The 18,547-nt window shown below is 37.7% G+C and overlaps 1 protein-coding gene across 3 annotated transcripts in view; it reads left to right on the forward strand.

The window, feature by feature from the left end:
* Positions 1-18,547, forward strand: part of kif6 (kinesin family member 6) — a 122,530-nt gene that overhangs the window by 40,951 nt on the left and 63,032 nt on the right. For 2 of the 3 annotated variants that reach the window (XM_051133284.1, XM_051133283.1), the window contains exons 6-10: positions 8,092-8,221; positions 13,897-14,103; positions 14,709-14,852; positions 14,955-15,041; positions 18,013-18,116. In XM_051133284.1, coding sequence (XP_050989241.1) covers positions 8,092-8,221; positions 13,897-14,103; positions 14,709-14,852; positions 14,955-15,041; positions 18,013-18,116 — 672 coding nt within the window. The remainder of the gene's footprint in view (positions 1-8,091; positions 8,222-13,896; positions 14,104-14,708; positions 14,853-14,954; positions 15,042-18,012; positions 18,117-18,547) is intronic. The other variant, XM_051133285.1, reaches the window with a different exon arrangement.

Raw genomic sequence — 18,547 nt, forward strand, 5'->3', positions numbered from 1 at the left:
ATTACTTCCATTTGGATATTTATTTAGACATTATTAAAAACTACTTTCTGTAAAAGTTTTTTTTTTTTTTTTTTTTTTTTTTAAATGTTAATTTGAAGTGTCTGTTTTTGCATTAGTCAAATCTGGTCAAAGATTTTTTTTTTTTTTACTAATACTACCTATATATAATAGCATGATCAGTCACACAAAAGTATGAGTATATCAGAATCAATGATGACTCAGTGCTATATATCAAAAATATATGACTGAGTGTGTTAAATACCATGAACAGAGGCATGTTCTCAAGAACTGCACCAGAAATCAATTAGGGATTGACAAATTCAGGTTCATAGCTTTATTGCATAGTAAAAATGATTTACTTTGCCAAAGCATAGCACTCTAATACATTAGTGCTGAGCGATGTCAGATTAACAGTACTCATAAAGTTTAACATCAGTCCAGTGGTGTAAGCAGATTGCTACAGGAAATTTAAATGTAATGACAAGATAATCCAACAACGTTAACACCATCTTAAAATTCTGAATAGGAGATTTATGTATGTACACATGTATGTGTGTATTAAAAGTAATATTTCGGCAGCAAGAATGATGCTGAACCAAACAAAAATTAATGTCTTTTGGCAACGGGCATATTTATTTCAACCAATCAGATAACAGTACATCAAGAGTTAGCGAGAACTTACTTGATTGGCCACAAGAAGAAGGGGCCCCGCCTTCCCTTCGTGCTTGCAAAACTCGATGAGTAAAAGAATCGTGGCAAAATTGTGCAGTTAAAGCAAAGAAAGAATGTTACATATCGGTTTATAGACATTTAGACATTTGCACATTTAGACATTTGCACATACAGATGGTTCTACTCACTCAATCCATTGTTTTCGCTTTCAAATCGCTGTTCACACATTTGCAGTGCTTTTGGCCGTATTTGGGCACAAAAAAAAAAAAAAAAAAACATTCCAAAAGTATAAGTACTGAAAAATGGAAGTCAGAAAAATACAGATCATATTTATTTTGTGTTAGCATGAAGTTGCAGTTTCACAATACATGGATTACACTTACGAATAACAGTAACATGCTGCAAATCTTTTTTTCCTTGCGCTTAAAATGCATTTCACACCTTACAAATCTTCTCTTGTGCATGCAAATTTATGTGTGCTATCTTATGTATGTACACTTCCACAAGATGCATATGCAAATCTTTTAGGCATCATTTTACTTTCATAGCTACATTCATCCTCAGATCTTATGTGAATATGGTTCCTGGAGCACAGGCTTTATTAGCTGCCAATTTTCAATGCACATTTTTTTTAAAATTGAAAAGACATAACAAAAGACAGTATAAAAAAAAAAAAAAACAAGAAAGAAATACACCAAAACCAATGACAAACATATGAACATACAAGCAATGTGTTGTATAACAATACTCCCCCGCCTTCCAATACATGTGAGAAGAAAAAGTTAATACAAATAAGTAATAATAATAACAGTAGTAGTATGGTAATAATAATTATAATATATTATGTAAATCCAGTATGTACACATTGCTATTATTGATAATAATTGATAATAATAAAAAGAAAAATATATATAAAGAAAAAGAAAAGAGAAAGAAGTGTCTTTGCCCTTTTAATATATGTAAAATTCAAAGTATAATTAAATTTCTTTTCTTTCCTTTTGTTACCATTGCTGTCATCACAGCCATCTTGAAAATATAGCTTATAGACCATTTCATCAGATGTAAACATACTGGTCCCGATACACTTCCTGTTTTTTTTTTTTAACTTTACACAAACATCACAAAAAAATACAACCAACATAACATTTGACTGGATGAAAATGTTACATTAGCACCTTTAAGATGTATTTGTATATGTGAAATAAAATAAAAAATAAAAAACAAAAAAACAGGAAGTGCTTCTGGACCAGTGTTGTTTACATCTAGCGAAATGGTCTATATAATAAATAAATAAATAATAAAGCTAGAAAACAAAAGATCTTTAAACGGGGAAAGAAAGAATGAAGAGGGAGAGAAAATGAAAACTGGAAGATAGACAGGGAGATGAGGAGAAAGAATAATGCACATTTAAGAGTGCCTGCTTTTAAATTCCCTAGCTCAATTTTCAGTCCACACGGCTGGCCAGCAGTTCTCATTTCTCTCAACAAGGAGATAAAAACATTGTGTTCTGTTTACTGCTGTACACACACATACACAGTATCTATGTTATCTTTCCCCTTTTCCCGCATTCTTTGATCCACCACTCTAATATTAGTGAAGTTATTAGCTATTTTGAGCTGTACTGTATCTCCTCTTAGGGCTGTAATGCTGCAAGCGCCATGCAAACTTGGCAGAGACCTTGGACCTGATCTGTAGTTTGTAGCTGTATCTTTTCTAGTTGTATCTTATCTTACAGTTTCGGTATAAATAATTATCACAAATTTAGCATAGACTCTACTCTAGACAATTGCTGTCCACTAGAGGGAGCCACAGGATAATAAATCTTTCAATCTTTCTCCCCTCATTACCATCGTTTTCAAAAAGTTGAAATTTACAAATAAATGCATACTTTACCTTTATGCTGGCAAGCAAAGTTACAATATATTTGATTGTGACCGGGTCAGGTAATGACAGTCTGATATCTAGAGGCCAGTGTGAAAAGGGACAGTTGACTGATCTGTCACTACGCCTATTGGGCCACTGCTATGTCCTCGCAAAAGTTTATAATTTCCACATTTTTTAAGACTTTCCAATTACAACATTCAAGCGATTTTACTCTTAATTAATGAATTTATTTATTTACAGTTGCAATCAAAATTATTCAACCCCCCAGAGACTGCAGCACTCTACAAATACAAGCTTTTCTAAAGATCCAGGACTTTATAAAAATTGCATCTACAACAGTTTACTGGCATATTAAAAGAGATAACAACATATGTCAACATATAATGTAATGTTTTTGAGTTTTATTATTTTTTAATAATACAGGTATGTCACAATGATTCAACATTACTGTTTTAACATACTTATTTTTATGAGCAGCAAAATATGGTAAAGTCAACAGAGCTCTCATAAAAGCTACAGAGAAGAAATAGTTTTATTATAATAGCAAATCCAAGGCTACATGAAGATTTCCAAGACACTAAAACTTCCTAGAGACACAGCTGAGAGCCTTATCCCTTAGTTTAGGGGTGTGTTGTACCAGAAAACCAGAAAACCTTTGACCTTTGTTGAACAAAAAAAAAAGAAAGGAAAGGACATGACATGTGGCCAACTATGGTGACCCATACTTGGAATTTGTGCTCTGCATTTAACCCATCCAAATGCACACACATAGTAGTGAATAGTGAACAAACACACACGTGCACACACACACCCAGAGCAGTGGGCAGCCATATTGCTATCACTGCGGCACCCGAGGAGCAGTTGAGGGTTCGGTGCCTTGAGGGACCTAACCATTAAGGCCATGGCTGCCCCCTAAAAAAAGATTACCCAACGAAAGGAGAAAAAAAACATTTCAATGCAGAGTATAAAGTCAACGTCTTGGTTACGTATGTAACCCTAACCCTGAAGGAGGAAACGGAGACGTTATGTCTACTGACGTCATGGGGTCTCACTTGGGAGCCCAATCACCTCTGAGCTTAGGAAGAAAAGGCCAATGAGAACTGGGAGTGGAATTTGCATGTCAAGCCACTCCTCCATACATACGGGTATATAAGATGGCGGCATGCAACCACTCATTCAGGTTTGTGCTGAGAAGTCGAGATGCATCCCAACATTCAATACAGTTCAAGATTGTGGCATGAGGGACGTAACATCTCCATTCCCTCCTTCAGGGAACGAGGGTTATATATGTAACTGAGATGTTTCCTTTTCAGTCAGTCATGTTCAACGTTATGCCGACTGATGTCATGGGGTCCCTGTGGAAAATGCCACAACCTGAACTGCATTACGTAATTGAGGTACAGATGCTTACAGGCAAGCGTGTCAGGACAAATGAAGCTTCCCAATGACCTGTATGCCAGATAATGGGCCCAGCAGCGGTGCCAGGGTTCTGAAGCAACTGTTGGGGGGTGGAGCACAGTGACAGAATGTAAGGTCATGTGGAGAAAATTGGAAAAATTAAGGGAAGGGGAACACAGTGGGAATAAACCGTGGGAATACTGAAACATGAAAGCCAAGACCGGAGGGGAAGATGGCAACCCACTACCAGATGCAGTACCAAACTACTCCGTCTATTTCGAACTGCGGGGCAATGGAGGATCCAGAGTTCACCAATAGGGAACAGCTGGAAAAAAATGCATGGATCCAGAGGGAATGAAACTGCAAGCCAACACCGAGCTGGCCTCCCGCAATTACCTGATGTTACCCAAAACACGGGAGGACACGGGCTCTACGGGAAGATTTTAAAATCTCACGAAGATGTTAGGTGTCCCCTAGCCCACAGCTCTGCAGAGAGGCGCTGTGCGCCAATGCCCAGGGGGAGGCAACTCTCCGAGTGGAGAGCCCTCACTTCCCAGGGGGCACGGCTCACTTTGGCACTGGTACGCCAAGGTGATGGCATCCACTACCCAATCAGCCAACCTAAGCAAACAAAGAGCTGCTCGGAGTGTCTAAAGCTCCGGGTGTGTTCCATGTAAATGTGCAATGTGCGAAGGGGACACAGCAGTGCAAAGGCTGGGGCAGCGCTTGCAGGTTCACCACCTGATCTTGAAAAGGATTGGTGGGAACCTTGGGCACATGCCCAAAGAGTCTTCTCTCAGCCATTTGCGGGTCATAATAAAAAGCTTCCTGTCAAAGCCTGGTCTTTATCCCTCAGGGGATCAGAACTGTTAAAACCTAACTCAGTTGACAGGAGAAAAGAACTCTCTTCGTCTGGACTCACTTAAGCAACAGAGCGCCCAGTGTTATTTCTGACCAGCTATGCATAAATTGATAAGCGAATAAACATGAAAGACAGATTTACATTGACAGTCCCCAGTCTGCAGGGCTTACAGGATCTAGCCAGCGTGACTCTCTTGACCCTTCGGACATTTCAGCTTGTTCATGAAAGCTTGTTTTATGTCCAAGATGCTGACATGAATGAAAAGTTGCTATTCTATACAGTGTTCGTAGTACAACACTTTATTGAAGTTAATAACAAAATTTGAAGAGATGCACTCCAACTTTTGACCTGCAAGGCGTTCTTGCCATCCAGTACTGTACAGAATCAGATAAAGCTTTGTGACTCTGCTGAAATCTTCAAAGTCTTTGGGCCATGCAAACTAAGCCGCTCAGCAGAACTCCGAGAGCATCACCTGGCGTAACTAGGCAACCAGCTTCCAAAGACGCATCCAGCCATTCCAACTGTCCAATCACCACCGAAGGCTTCCCAAAGACATCACCCGAAGACTGATCGGCAACCAACCAGAAGCAGCGTGATTCCCTCTGCGAAGACAAGCCCATCGAGGGAAACCCTGCTTCAGCACGAACGCAAGTAAAACAAGGTCTCCCTATCTTGCTAAAACTTAGTGCGAAATCTTAAACAGCTAGAGCCAAATCTCTGCTTTTGTGGTTTTCTCAGGTTGCGATTTAAGAACTAGTAGCAAATACTAGAATTTTTGGGATTCCATTCAAACTCTGTAATTCTCATTCTTTGAACTGTATGCATGTATGTGTGAATGTGTGTGTGTGTGTGTGTGTGTGTGTGTGTGTGTGTTTTAGAAGTTTAGTTCATGTATCTTCGAGTAGTTCAATAAATTTTGTATCATTGAAAAGATCATTGTCTTGTATTTTATGCTTTAAATTATTGTCTGTGCCCAGATCTGGCTACCCAACAAAATATTACCTTGTTTATATTATAATCGCACGATTCTGCTCCCCCGGAATGTGAACAGCATGCAGCGAGGAGACTCCAGAGGAGGAGATAGCGGGCGAGTTGCAACATGTGACAGGAGCAAACACCACCCTGGTGGTTGATGTAAGCCACCATCGCTATGTTGTCTGTACGGACTAGTACATGCTTGTCCTGCAGCATCAGTCGAAACCGGCGAAGAGCAAGCAGCACTGCCACCAACTCGAGGCAACTGATGTGCCACTACAGTCAAAGTCCCGTCCAGGAGCCGAGGCTGCATGCCCGTTGCATACAGCACCCCAGCCTGTCTTGGAATCATTCGTGTTGACAACAAAGTGCTTTGACACCTTACCTAATGGGCACTCCTGCCCATAGGAAGACATCTGGGGTAACTCCGACCTGGAAAGTGCCACGGTGCCATGCCCATCTCGGGATCCGGCCGTGCAGCCAGTGCTGAAGTGGTCTTATATGTAACAGGCCGAGCAGCGTGACTGCGGCTGCCATATGCCCCAGGTGCCTCTGAAAGAGTTTTAGAGAGACCGCTGTCTTACCCCTGAATAAATTCAGGCTGTTCGGCACTGACTGTGCGCGCTTGTTCGTGAGACGCGCTGTCATGTTGAACGAATCCAGCTCCATACCGAGAAAAAAGATGCTCTGCACAGGGGAGAGCTTGCTCTTCTCCCATTTGACCTGAAGCCGCAGATGGCTGAGATCTCGCGTTTAATATAAGCCGGTCGTTGAGATAATTGAGGACTCGGATGCCCTTCTCCCAAGGCGGGGCCAGGGCACCGGCAATTATTGAATAATTTTGAACATGAATGTTTAGAGAAAGTTTTTTTTTTTTTTTTTTTTTTTTTTCTTTTTTCCAGTATTCATCAACTTACGCTCTCAGAATCACTGAAATATGTATTAATAATAGTGTACTGATGCCTTTGTTTGAATTTTGTTCTCTGCAGCAAAATGTCTTGCAGGTCAAGGTGGTTGAATAATTTCAATTGCAACCTTATTTATTTATTTATTTATTTATGCTTGCACATAAGTCTTTTGTGACAGGAACAAGGAAGTAGTATATATCTCAATTTTTGTTACTGATACATGATTTAACAAAAAATTGGTCTAAACCGATTATGTTAGAGTGATGCTTATGATCAATACAGTCTTTTCCACTTCATTCTAATTCCTCTGTTTGCTCTGTTGACATTTAACTTGAGACCTCGATTCCCACAAATTGCACATTTCTGAAAATAGAGTGTCCCCACTTCTGACCACACAAGCTAAACTTTCAAGGGGAAATGGCACTTTAAATCCACGGTCACTGTTATTAGCAGTATGACTTCTCGCTTTTTTTTCTTTCTGCTGTTATCTTTCTCTGTTTATTCATCTACATCTTTGTTCATATTTCGCTCTGTGCCATTCAAAACAAAATATGTTAATAGTTTAAAATTAGAATGTCCAACTGGCTAACTGAGCTGTTGTCTAATTGACCCTTCGCAAAAAAAAAAAAAACACCCTCCTTAGTTACTGGTGCTATATGTCCGAAAAACAATTCCACTCACACTAGTCAAGTCAAGTCTGTTCTCCTCTGGCCAGATGAAATCAGCAGTTTAATTCCAGGCTGCGGCAAAGTCAGATTGTGCACTACGTATCATGTTCTTATGCTGAAAACATGCCGACAGACAAGACAGAGCAGGTACTCCTGGTACGAAACAATTTTTTTAAGAAGTTCAAACAATAAATGCAGTTTTACAGCTATGTGTCGTGACAGATCACTGTATTGGCTTATTGGATCAATCGACACATGAACCGGTCATCTTTTCCTATTTACTTAAAGCACAAAATAAATAGGAATGAACATCAGAACATATTTTGTCTCACACACAGAAAGTTGTCAAACACACATTTTTTTAAGTTCAAGTCCACTGAAGTTAATCTACTATCCTGTCTGATTTGTTTGTCAGACAAAATGGCAGATTTGGCGTTATGATTGGTCTGTCAGTCAAGCTGTTTGCAAAGTGTCAATTGAGCTATAATGTTATAATTTCATCTTGGTATAGATGAATAAGGTGTATACTCAATAAGTTAACATAAGTGCAGGGATAACAGAAAACAGAAAAAAAAAATCCTGTCTACCTACAGCAATTGTGTTGGGAAAAAAAACCTTAAATGCATTGCATTTAAAAGTAGTCCTGATGCCCTTTGCTTAAAAGATTGACTACATCCCTCACTTACATTATATTTTGTTTGCTAACATTTTGTCATTGATTTAGGAAGGTGACGATCATGGAAGATCCAGACCAGAACATTCACCTCAAGAACTTGTCGTTGCAACAGTCAGCCAGTGAAGAGGAAGCTTTGGATTTGCTCTTTTTAGGAGACACTAATCGTATGATCGCAGAGGTGAGGACATTAGTTTGCATGTAAAGGTTGATTCAGCTCTCTATTGGCATACTACTTTGGCCATATTTCACATAGTCAGTGTTTTCGATTGACAACTATTTTAGTAAGACATTCTTTTAAGAATTAAAAAAAAAGAGAGAATAAACTAGCTGTCATGCGGCATGTCAGTCAAAGTTGCTTTTTTGTTAGTAGTGTTGCCTGAAAATGATTAAAGGATTGATTATAATGGTTATAGAGTCTATTAGAAAATGCTGTTGTCGCTCCTTTGCGTGACTGAACTGTAAATAAATATAACCGTTGCTCTATACTGAGACATTAAGACTTAGCCATCAAGAAAAATTCTTAAAGGTACAGTATAACACCAAATGGACACATGGCACAGAGAACCAGATAAGAAAGAGCTGATTTGTGAGAAGAGCAATCACATTTATTTTTTAAAACTAAAAGAAAACTGAACACCTTAAAAATGCAAAAACAATAACTTTCAAAAATGTCTCTTTAGTTTAACATTTAAAATAATGTTAAGCAAAATTAAAAAGTCATAGCCTTCTTGCACTGGATGTGGCGGCTGCAGTTGTGTCCTCATCTCATATATAAAACACCTGTGATTTATAAGTACTTGCTAAGGAACTCACATTCACATAAAGTAGCCTTGTTGACAAGTCTGGGTGAGTAAGGGCAAAAAACACAAGATATAGTTGTAGCCGTGCCCCAAAAAACTCCCATCTCATTTTCTTCTTCAACTTCAAAATCATCCTAAATCGCTGCAGAAGTACCAACCCAGTGTTTACAAAGTGAACAGGCAAAGAAGGACAATTTTGATGTTGGAGGAGAAAATGAGATGGGAGTTTTTCAACATACCCTAACCCTTGCTGGGGTAGCTACTTTATTTTCTGCAAACATGTGTGTTAATATTTTAAAAATTGAAGAAGTTGTTAAAGGAAGATTATTAATAACACAATATCTTTTTAATGTTTTGAAGAATTTGGGTTTGGTGATAATTTTATATCATACATTCGGTTGTTGTATAGTAATGTTTTTGTTATGGTTAGAGCATGTGGTGGATTAAGTGCACCAATACCTCTCACGAGGGGGATCAGACAAGGTTGTCCACTTTCGGGGCAGTTATATAGTTTAATGATTAAACCGTTGTTGTGTAGGTTGAAGAGTGTTCTCAAAGGAATTTCAATTCCTAATATAAATTATCATTTTAAATTGTTTTTATCAGCGTATGCTGATGATATTACAGTTTTTATTACAGGTCAGGATAATATTAAAGTTTTAATTCAAACTACTGAAATACATGAAAAAGCCTCCTTTGCGAGAGTTAACTGGGCTAAAAGTGAAGGATATATCATTGGTAGGTAGGAAGAAACTGGGTTTCCTAAACTTCTGGGTGGGTTACATTGGAGACAAGATGATTTGAAAGCATTAGGTGTTTTCTGGAATGACCATTTTCAAAAGAAAAATTGGGAGGGTTTGCTGGAGAAGGTGTCTGCTAAATTGTCGAAATGGAATTAGCTATTACCACAATTGTCCTATAGAGGGAGAGTTCTGGTTATTAACAACCTGGCTGCATCAATGTTGTGGCATAGGACCATAGTTTTACAGCCACCCGAAGAACTTATTTCTAATACACAAAGGATGTTTGTTCATTTCTTTTGAAGTGGACAGCACTGGATCTGTGCAGCAGCACTCTGTTTACCAGTTCAAGAGGGTGGTCAAGGCTTGGTGGATGTGAAGAGTCGGATCCGGGCATTAAGGATACAAGCTGTTCAGAGACTCCTTTACAACAAAGAAGTGGCATAGGCCAAAACTGCAAGTATTTTTTTGAAGTGGGCAGGTGGACTTGGTCTTGATAGACATTTGTTTTTAATGACATTGGAAGAGGTAAGCCTGTCAGAGCTTCCGCCTTTTTATTGGTCAATACTACATGGAGAACTGTTTTGAAAGTGGTACGAGTTGTGGATGATCAAGGCTACTGGACTCCAGAGGAACCATTGTTTTTTAATCCAGTGATTCCAACGAGATTGTTGTGTTCCGTAAGTGTGAGCAGATGCTTACTGGGGAATGGTGTTCAGAAGCTTGGACATCTTCTAGATGAGAGAGGATGGAAATCAACTGAGGCACTTCAAGAATTGACAGGTTTGAAGTCCGTAAACCTTGTCTCATAATTGAAAGATGAAATCTGTAATGCATTACCTAGTGGCTGCAGGAACTGGATTGGACTGAGATCAGTACAGGACAATGGGAATGTGCAAAGTTTTTCCAGAAATAAGAATTTCACCTGCCATAAATGAGGAAGACGAAGATGTGGGCTCCCTTTTATCTCCAGTTACACCTTTTTAAAGATGCATCTAAGAAGGCTATTTATTATACTTCAGTAAAAGTTACACATCGAGAATTGCTAAAGTGACAAAAGAACTCTAGATGGCCAGGATTGCTGACCAGAGTCTGAGACCAGACTTTCTCACTGGGGACAGGTGGAGGACCCTGTATAAGCCCCCTGTAGAGAAGGGAACTGCTGATCTGCAGCGGAGGATTATTCACAGGGCCATAGCTACAGACAGACATGTTGCTTAAGATCTTGTTTAGTAATTTTAATGAAGAATCTTCTGATAAAGTGTTTATCGGGGGCATGAAATATAAGTTTTTAGTGACGATGAAAATGTATTTACTAAATTATTTAATTGGAACAGCTAAATTGTCAATTTGGAAAACAAGAAAGAACAAAGGTTTACAACTTGCTACAGTGGATCCTGAAATGATATTTAGATGTTTGGTGGAAGATTGGGAGGAAGATTGAGTTTGCCTATTATAGGCTCACAAATAATGTTGTATCTTTTTGTGATGTGTGGGGTGTCAATGATGTGCTTTATATAATTCATGTTGATCAACTTGAAGTGAATATGTAATGTAATTAATTGTACATTTTATTTATTGTAAAACAATGTAAGTTTCATAGAATATTAAAGTGCTTGTTATTAAGTGAATATTAAACCTCTCTCTCTCTCTCTCATTGACATTGTGGATGGTTAATACATATTTTGCAGCTAGTGTAGCTGTGTTATCATCTTCTCCAAGTAAGAATGGCATTTTCTCAGTATCACTAAGTTCAGTAAATGATGGGATCAGTGCTTCAAATCTGGGGAAAAATGTTTCCCCTCACATTGTAATATTTAGGGCAAATCAGCAGAAAGTGTTTCTCATGCTGTATATTACATTGTCTACAGATCCTCTGTTCTTGCTCTGTCCATGTTTGTCTGTCTTCCTCTCTCTATTTCTAAATCATGGTTACTTAATCTGTATTTGGAGAGGATTTGTCTTTCTTTAAATGTTTTAATTAATAAATAATTGGCAAAATCAGTGGTTCTGTTTAGGGTTGAGTAGCATTGGAGTTTATTTTGAATGTCAAAGTGTATTTTTAGTTATTCATCATGAATGTCTTGTAGGATAGGTTCCATGTGAGTTTGGGTTTCAAAAAAATCAGTTTTTCAGATTCAGCACAGTTTGGCAGTGATCAGAAATTGGGAGTTGAGGTCTGACTGTGGTTCTGCCATTAATGATGTATAGCCCTAAACCTTTACCAAGTTTTAACATTTGCTTTCCATTGGCGTTGACTAAACTGTCATAGCTGTTTCTTGGTGTGATAATTAATGAAGAGTGAAACGTGGTGTCATTGAATACGTAATTATTATCTACATTTACATAATCAATTTCTCTTCTGGTCCTGGCATTTAAGTCTCCACATATGAGAATATTTCTTTTTGACTGAAAGTCCAAGATGTCAGTCTGTAACTTTAGAAAGCTAAATTAGGTCATGAGATGGAATATAGAGTGCACAGAGGTAAAGATTATTCTGTGATATGACTGATTTCACTTGAAGCCAGATGAATTTTCAATTTTAATGATTTTTATTGAGTGGAATACACGGTCATGTTTTATCTTAGAGTTTTTTAATGAAGGAACAACGATTTGTTTGTATGCTGTTGGACAATGTAAAGTCTCATTACTGCGACACCATGTTTCATGAAAGATACAGATGTCCATATCTGTTACACTGCTGAGTAAGTCTTGGTCTGCAGACCTGGTTTCTCTCTCTCTCTCTCTCTCTCTCTCTCTAAACAGTGAATGTAGCATAAACTATCTGATCTCTAACGTAGTCAATGTAGTAGAATTAAAACAACACATACTCTTTTCTTCTGCAACTTCAAAGGAGGCAAGACAATGTTGTGTAAACTAGCGCTGAATTCCTGAGGTAATTTTATGTTTTATGTTTGTCTGTTTGCTGTGCAATGTCTGTTTGTTTCTTTACAATGTAGCCTGCTGTTTCAAATGTGCAAGCCCTTTAGATTTGAATGAATTCTGATTAGCTGTCAGTTTTTTTATCGTTCATCAGCTGAAAGGGATCCCAACGATATCGTTCCTCTGTATCGTTATTGTTCTTGGTGTGAACTCTGCTGTTCTCTTAAATTTGAAACATTTTTAGAATGTTATCTTTAAAGTTATAGTTATCATTATCATTCTTGGTGTGAACTGGCCTTTAACCTTGGAATAGGCATTGGTTTTTAAAACTTGTCACTTGGAGTCTGAACTATTCATTCTCTTGGAAGGACAATGAGCATTTGCTGCCTAAATGTTCTCAAACAAATGTAACATCTTTGAATAGTGTTGATGGCTGGTCACTCCCCATGCAGTTTCATAAGAGGTCCATTTTGATTTTTAAACAAATATTTTTAAACAGTGGTCAAATCAGCTTGCATCAGCTTGACTTGTTATGTGTGGTCAATTTGTAGCCCTTTTAGGAGTAAACAAGAAATCTCTTCTCTTAAACATTATTTCATGGAGATATAAAAAAATAGAAATAAAAAAAGCAGAAGAAGAAGAAAACGGTCCAAAATGGTGAAAATGTGTGACTTTTATCTGTTGTTCAGGGGTGATACATTGTCTTAAAATAGTTGCACAGTACTTGAAAATGTCTATGAATAGGTATGCCAGAGGTAAAAAATACTGATTAAAGCAGAGATTTATTTAGAGCACATGAGTGAGACTAGATTAGAGACTAGTGTGTGTGTGGTGTGTGTGTGACTACTAGTAGCATCCTTGGTGAGCGAGCTAAGTGAATGCATGTGTGGATGATTCAAAGTCTGGGGAGAGTGAACAAGCCTTGGAAGGAGCTGATCTGAAGCATGACAGGAGCTGTTTGGAGAGCCTGGGAGCTTGAGAGCAGGATGATAATGTGTGACATATTTTGGTCTTAGTGTAAGTGATTCAGGTCTCCAGCTCACATACTAATCATTTACTCATCTTATTAATAAGTGTATCCTAATTATTCCATGTTTCACACTGTCCATCAAAGTGTATTACTTTTAGCCTCAGAAAATAAACCACTGAAAAGTCACCATGTTTACCAGATATTAATTATACATGTTGGGCTTTGATGAAGGTTAGGCAGAACATGTTGAAACAAGCACAATTCAGTTTCCTATTTTGTGTAACTCTTAACAGAAAGTTCCTTTGAGAGTATTATTTGTTGCTGTTAATCATCTTGAGTTTCCTCATGTGTGATTATACCTGTTATTTATGTATGAGAATTGGGATTATTAGTTGTAAAAATTGTTCCACTTACAAAAGACATTTGACTCATAAGTCATCTCATTTCCATCTTTATGCAGACTCCCATGAACCAGGCTTCTACACGATCTCACTGCATCTTTACCATTCACCTGTGCAGCAAAGAGCTGGGCTCAGCCATGGTACGGCGCTCCAAACTGCACCTAGTGGATCTGGCTGGGTCTGAAAGAGTGGGAAAGACAGGTGTAGGTGGTCAAATCCTAACAGAAGCCAAATATATTAACCTCTCTCTGCACTACTTGGAGCAGGTCAGAAGACTTTCTTTGTTACAGATTTTTTTTAAAGGTGCATTATGGAAGTTTTTCTGTTGTTGTGCTTTTAGCTCATTTGCGCTGATGAATTTGATGGTTTGAAGTTTACCCATAGCTGCTTTTAATTACCATATCATTGGCATATATCTGAAAAATGTCATCTGACTCTGAGCAAGTAAATAGCATTGGTACCACCATAGTAGCCAGACTTTTTTTCTGTTCATGGATATAATGTAAACACACAAGGACAAACACTGTATGAACAGGAACAGTGACGGACAGGAAACATCAAATTTCCTTCCATTTCCGATCTAGCTGTTCAAAATATCATTATTCTAAAGTCATTATTCTAAGCTTATAGAGAATTTGGGTAAGGCAGTTTTGAACACTGTTTTTTCACATACTTGCTAAATAATGACCTTTTTTGTTCATTTTTACACAAATCATCCATAGTGCACTCAAAAATTATGATTTGAAAAAAAAATATATATATATATATATATATATATATTTTTTTTTTTTAATTTTGAATATAAACCTTTGAGGTTGAATCATATTACTGAAGCCACAATTTGGTGGGCTCCATTTGGTGTCTGCTTTAGGTCATCATAGCCCTGTCGGAGAAGAATAGATCCCACATCCCTTACCGCAATTCCATGATGACCTCTGTGCTTAGAGACAGTTTGGGCGGTAACTGTATGACCACCATGATCGCTACTGTGTCTGTGGAGAGGAGGAACACTGGTGTACATATTTTAACCTCAATTTAAACTTTGTGCATGAAAGACAAACATTGTCTGAAATATGCACATCACTCTTTATTTCTTTTTCTTTTCTTTTTTTCCCAGGAATCTATATCTACCTGTCGTTTTGCTCATAGAGTGGCTTTGATTAAGAATGATGCTTTTCTAAATGAAGAACTGGATCCTGCTCTGGTGAGTCTGACATTATCACATGACTATATATCCTGTTAAATTTAAGGTTGAAATTTCGCATAAATGCAAAAAAAAAAATCCCCACAATTTGCTGTGTTGACCTACAGAAAGTGATTTTTGTTGTGAGCTGTGCTAACATGCATCATACTATTGCAGCATACTATTGACAATATGCAAAGAACCTTTTTTTTTGCCTGTGACTACACCTTCAAAGAGTGCAAATCTTAGAGACCCCAAACTTGGGAGGATGCTCAGGCACACAGGTGCACATCCGACACTAGGAAGCACTATAATGAGGCAATTTAGCTTTTTTAACTCACAGTAACACAGTAATCATAACTCTGGAACCCTAGTGTCATGGTGCGGTGTAGGAGAAACACGAATACGAAGAAGATAACAGTAAACAGTCTTTAATACATACACATAACGTTAATCCACATGAGGGAGGCAGGCAGGATACACAAGCAACATTAAGACCGGACAACATACACTGAGCATACCATAAGCTGGACTTTAAATAGTAACGCAAATGAGGATAATTAACAAGACACACCTGAACCAAATGACATAATCAGACACAGATGGGGAAACTAGGTCAGGGAACACAAACTCAATTACAAGTCCATGAGGTGTGACATCTAGGGGCTAGATATATTTTCCATGAATCCTTGAGTTAAGCCCTGCAGAATGTATATCCTCATGTCCATCTATAACATTTTTCAGTAATTTAGAATTTTCTAAGAAACCTACTTTTTCAAAGTTCACTTAGAGTCCAATCTTCACCAAAATTTGCACATGGCAGCTAGTGCTGTTATGTTTCACTGTAAATTTATGGTAACCCATACTCAGGCTTTTCCTTTATGCAGAATTGGCATTTTTATTACCTGACACATTTTTGTGTTTGTCGCTGTTCGGAATAACAAACAGCTGTTCCAAAAGAATTATATTTATCACCCAACACAGTTTTTAAAGAGTGAAACGTTACATTTGAAAGGCTATGGAAATACCACCTGAAGTATCTTTTAAGTACCCTACATCAGATTGCAGATTTCTAAACAGGCACAGCATTTTATGCTTCCCAAATTCCCCTAGAGCTACCTCCCGATATTTACCTCGATTCCATGAGCAATCTCCTAGTCATTGCCTTCTCATCCACAAGTCAACTCCAAGTCTCCAAGTTATCTCCTGGTACTATTTTCTCTGTTAAATTAATACAGTTATTTGGATAGACTTATGGAGTTCTAGAAGACTGTTATATGGAGCAATTGGACCAAACTAAAACTTTTTGTTTCACTTGTATTTATAGGGTATGTGTCTGGATGAGGAGAAATGGAGAGATCCTGTTGCTCCTCTTTCTTTTAAAGCTTTACACAACTGTGTAATGCTCACAGGAACTTGTGAAGCACATGGAGACTCGAGAGTTGATTGCAGTTGATTACAGTAGAGTTACTAGCACATGTTGCTGATGTTTCCAGTGTAGCATAAATACACAATTTGTTTATAGAGATCTTATGGAAATGACCAGTGTTGACACAGTGTGAGGTGCGTTTCAAATAACATCTTTACAAAATTAGACACAAATAGCTTTTGCATATAACTTTTATACTTAGTAAAAAAATATATATTTTTTATAATTTTTAACTTTTATAATTAGTTATAAATATAGTTCTGTCATGACAACTCTGAGAGATTGGCATGGTAATATACATAACAGTGTTAATGTGTTTGAAATGTGAATAGATCTGCTATGCTATGCTCTGTACAGAGGCAGAGTAAGTACAGAGACTTGCTACTGCCAATACATCTACAACATGCTGCTGTAAGCATGCAAGAAATGCTGCTGATGCACATATAACATATATGAATAACACCCCACAAAGCAAATTAACAATACAAGACAATATGTGCATGCCATTCAGTATAAGAATATAACTACTGCATCAACAGACATGTATCTATCCACACACATTAATGAACAGACAGGATAGAACAAGACACCCCCTACAAAGCAGATCTATTGCCAAGATATATGTACTGCTGTTGCCATCCGGCTTAACACTAGGGCCTGTAGCTATGTGTGCCTGGGCTATCATGCTGACCGGCTTAACACTAGTGGCCTATATGTGTCTGGGATACCACACTGACCGGCTTAACAGTAGTGGCCTTTGGGTTGTGTGCCTGGGCCGAGCTTAGAGTTTAAATTCTAATTAGATGCGCACTATGTGTAATGTTAATTAACAGATGGATATACGTTGCAATCCGATAGAATAGAATAAGAACCCCAGCACTCACCTGAGCAAAATATTATTGAAGTCATTTGATAACTGTCGTTACTTTCTCCACATCATCGACTCCCAGCAGCATTAATATAACAGCTCATAACAGCTCATTAATTCATGCTCGTGATGAGATGGAAAAAGTTAACCGATACCTTGCAATTTACTCTCTTGTGCAGATAAAAGCTGTAGGGGTTACAGAGCAACTCCCTGGAAGGACTGAATTGAATGAATAGAAATAAAAGCAGAATATATACATTCTTCCACAGTTTTCTGAACTACACAGCACAGCAAAAGCACATGTCACTTGAGCACAATTCTGAATATATGGCGATCCTTGGTTAGAATGCATACAAACAAAAATGCTTTTTTCCATTTAAACCTATTCTCATGTCCGATACTGTTAGCATTTGCATTTGCTCCAGCTGTATAAACACAGATGCGTAAATGCTGCTGCTAATATGCTTAATATTTCGCTCCTGCATACGATGCAAACTGCTAAAATGACACTTAGTTTAAACTTGTTTATGGTTGCTCATTTTTTAATTCAATTAAAAAGGCCATGCAAAATAAACAGTGATTATAGATTAAAAGAGCATTTACTTATCTTAGACATTCTACATCATTTTAAAAACAATTCGAGCCAACTCTCACTCTTGTATGCTGCTAAAATTTTTATGTTGTATGTTTGGCAGCTGATTGTCCGTTTAAAGAAGGAGATCCAGTCTTTGAAGGAAGAACTGGCTCTAGTTACTGGAGAGCAAAGGAGTGACAAGCTAACCCAAGAAGAGATCCAACAGTATGTACCTGCAATTCCTCACAATCACTTACTCATTTTTTAAATTTAGACATTTAGCAAATGCTTTTATCCAAAGCGACTTACAAAAAAGGACAATGGAAGCAATCAAAATCAACAAAAGAACAATAACATGCAAGTGCTATTTTTTTTTTTTAATAATTTAAAATAGTAAATAAGTCTAAAAGGGCAAGTTTTTTTTATTATTATTTTTTTTATATATATAAAGAATAGAATTAGAATAGAGAGTGCTAGAGTTAGAGGGTCAAAAAAGATGGAAGAGATGTGTTTTAGCCGATTCTTGAAGATGGCTGTTCGGATTAAGCTGGGCAGGTCATTCCACCAGGAGGGTACATGTAATGTGAAAGTCCGTAAAAGTGATTTTGTGCCTCTTTGGGATGGCACAACAATGCGCCATTCACTTGCAGAACGCA

The sequence above is a fragment of the Labeo rohita genome, chromosome 17, assembly GCF_022985175.1.
Source record: "Labeo rohita strain BAU-BD-2019 chromosome 17, IGBB_LRoh.1.0, whole genome shotgun sequence".
In the NCBI taxonomy this organism is placed as follows: domain Eukaryota; kingdom Metazoa; phylum Chordata; class Actinopteri; order Cypriniformes; family Cyprinidae; genus Labeo; species Labeo rohita.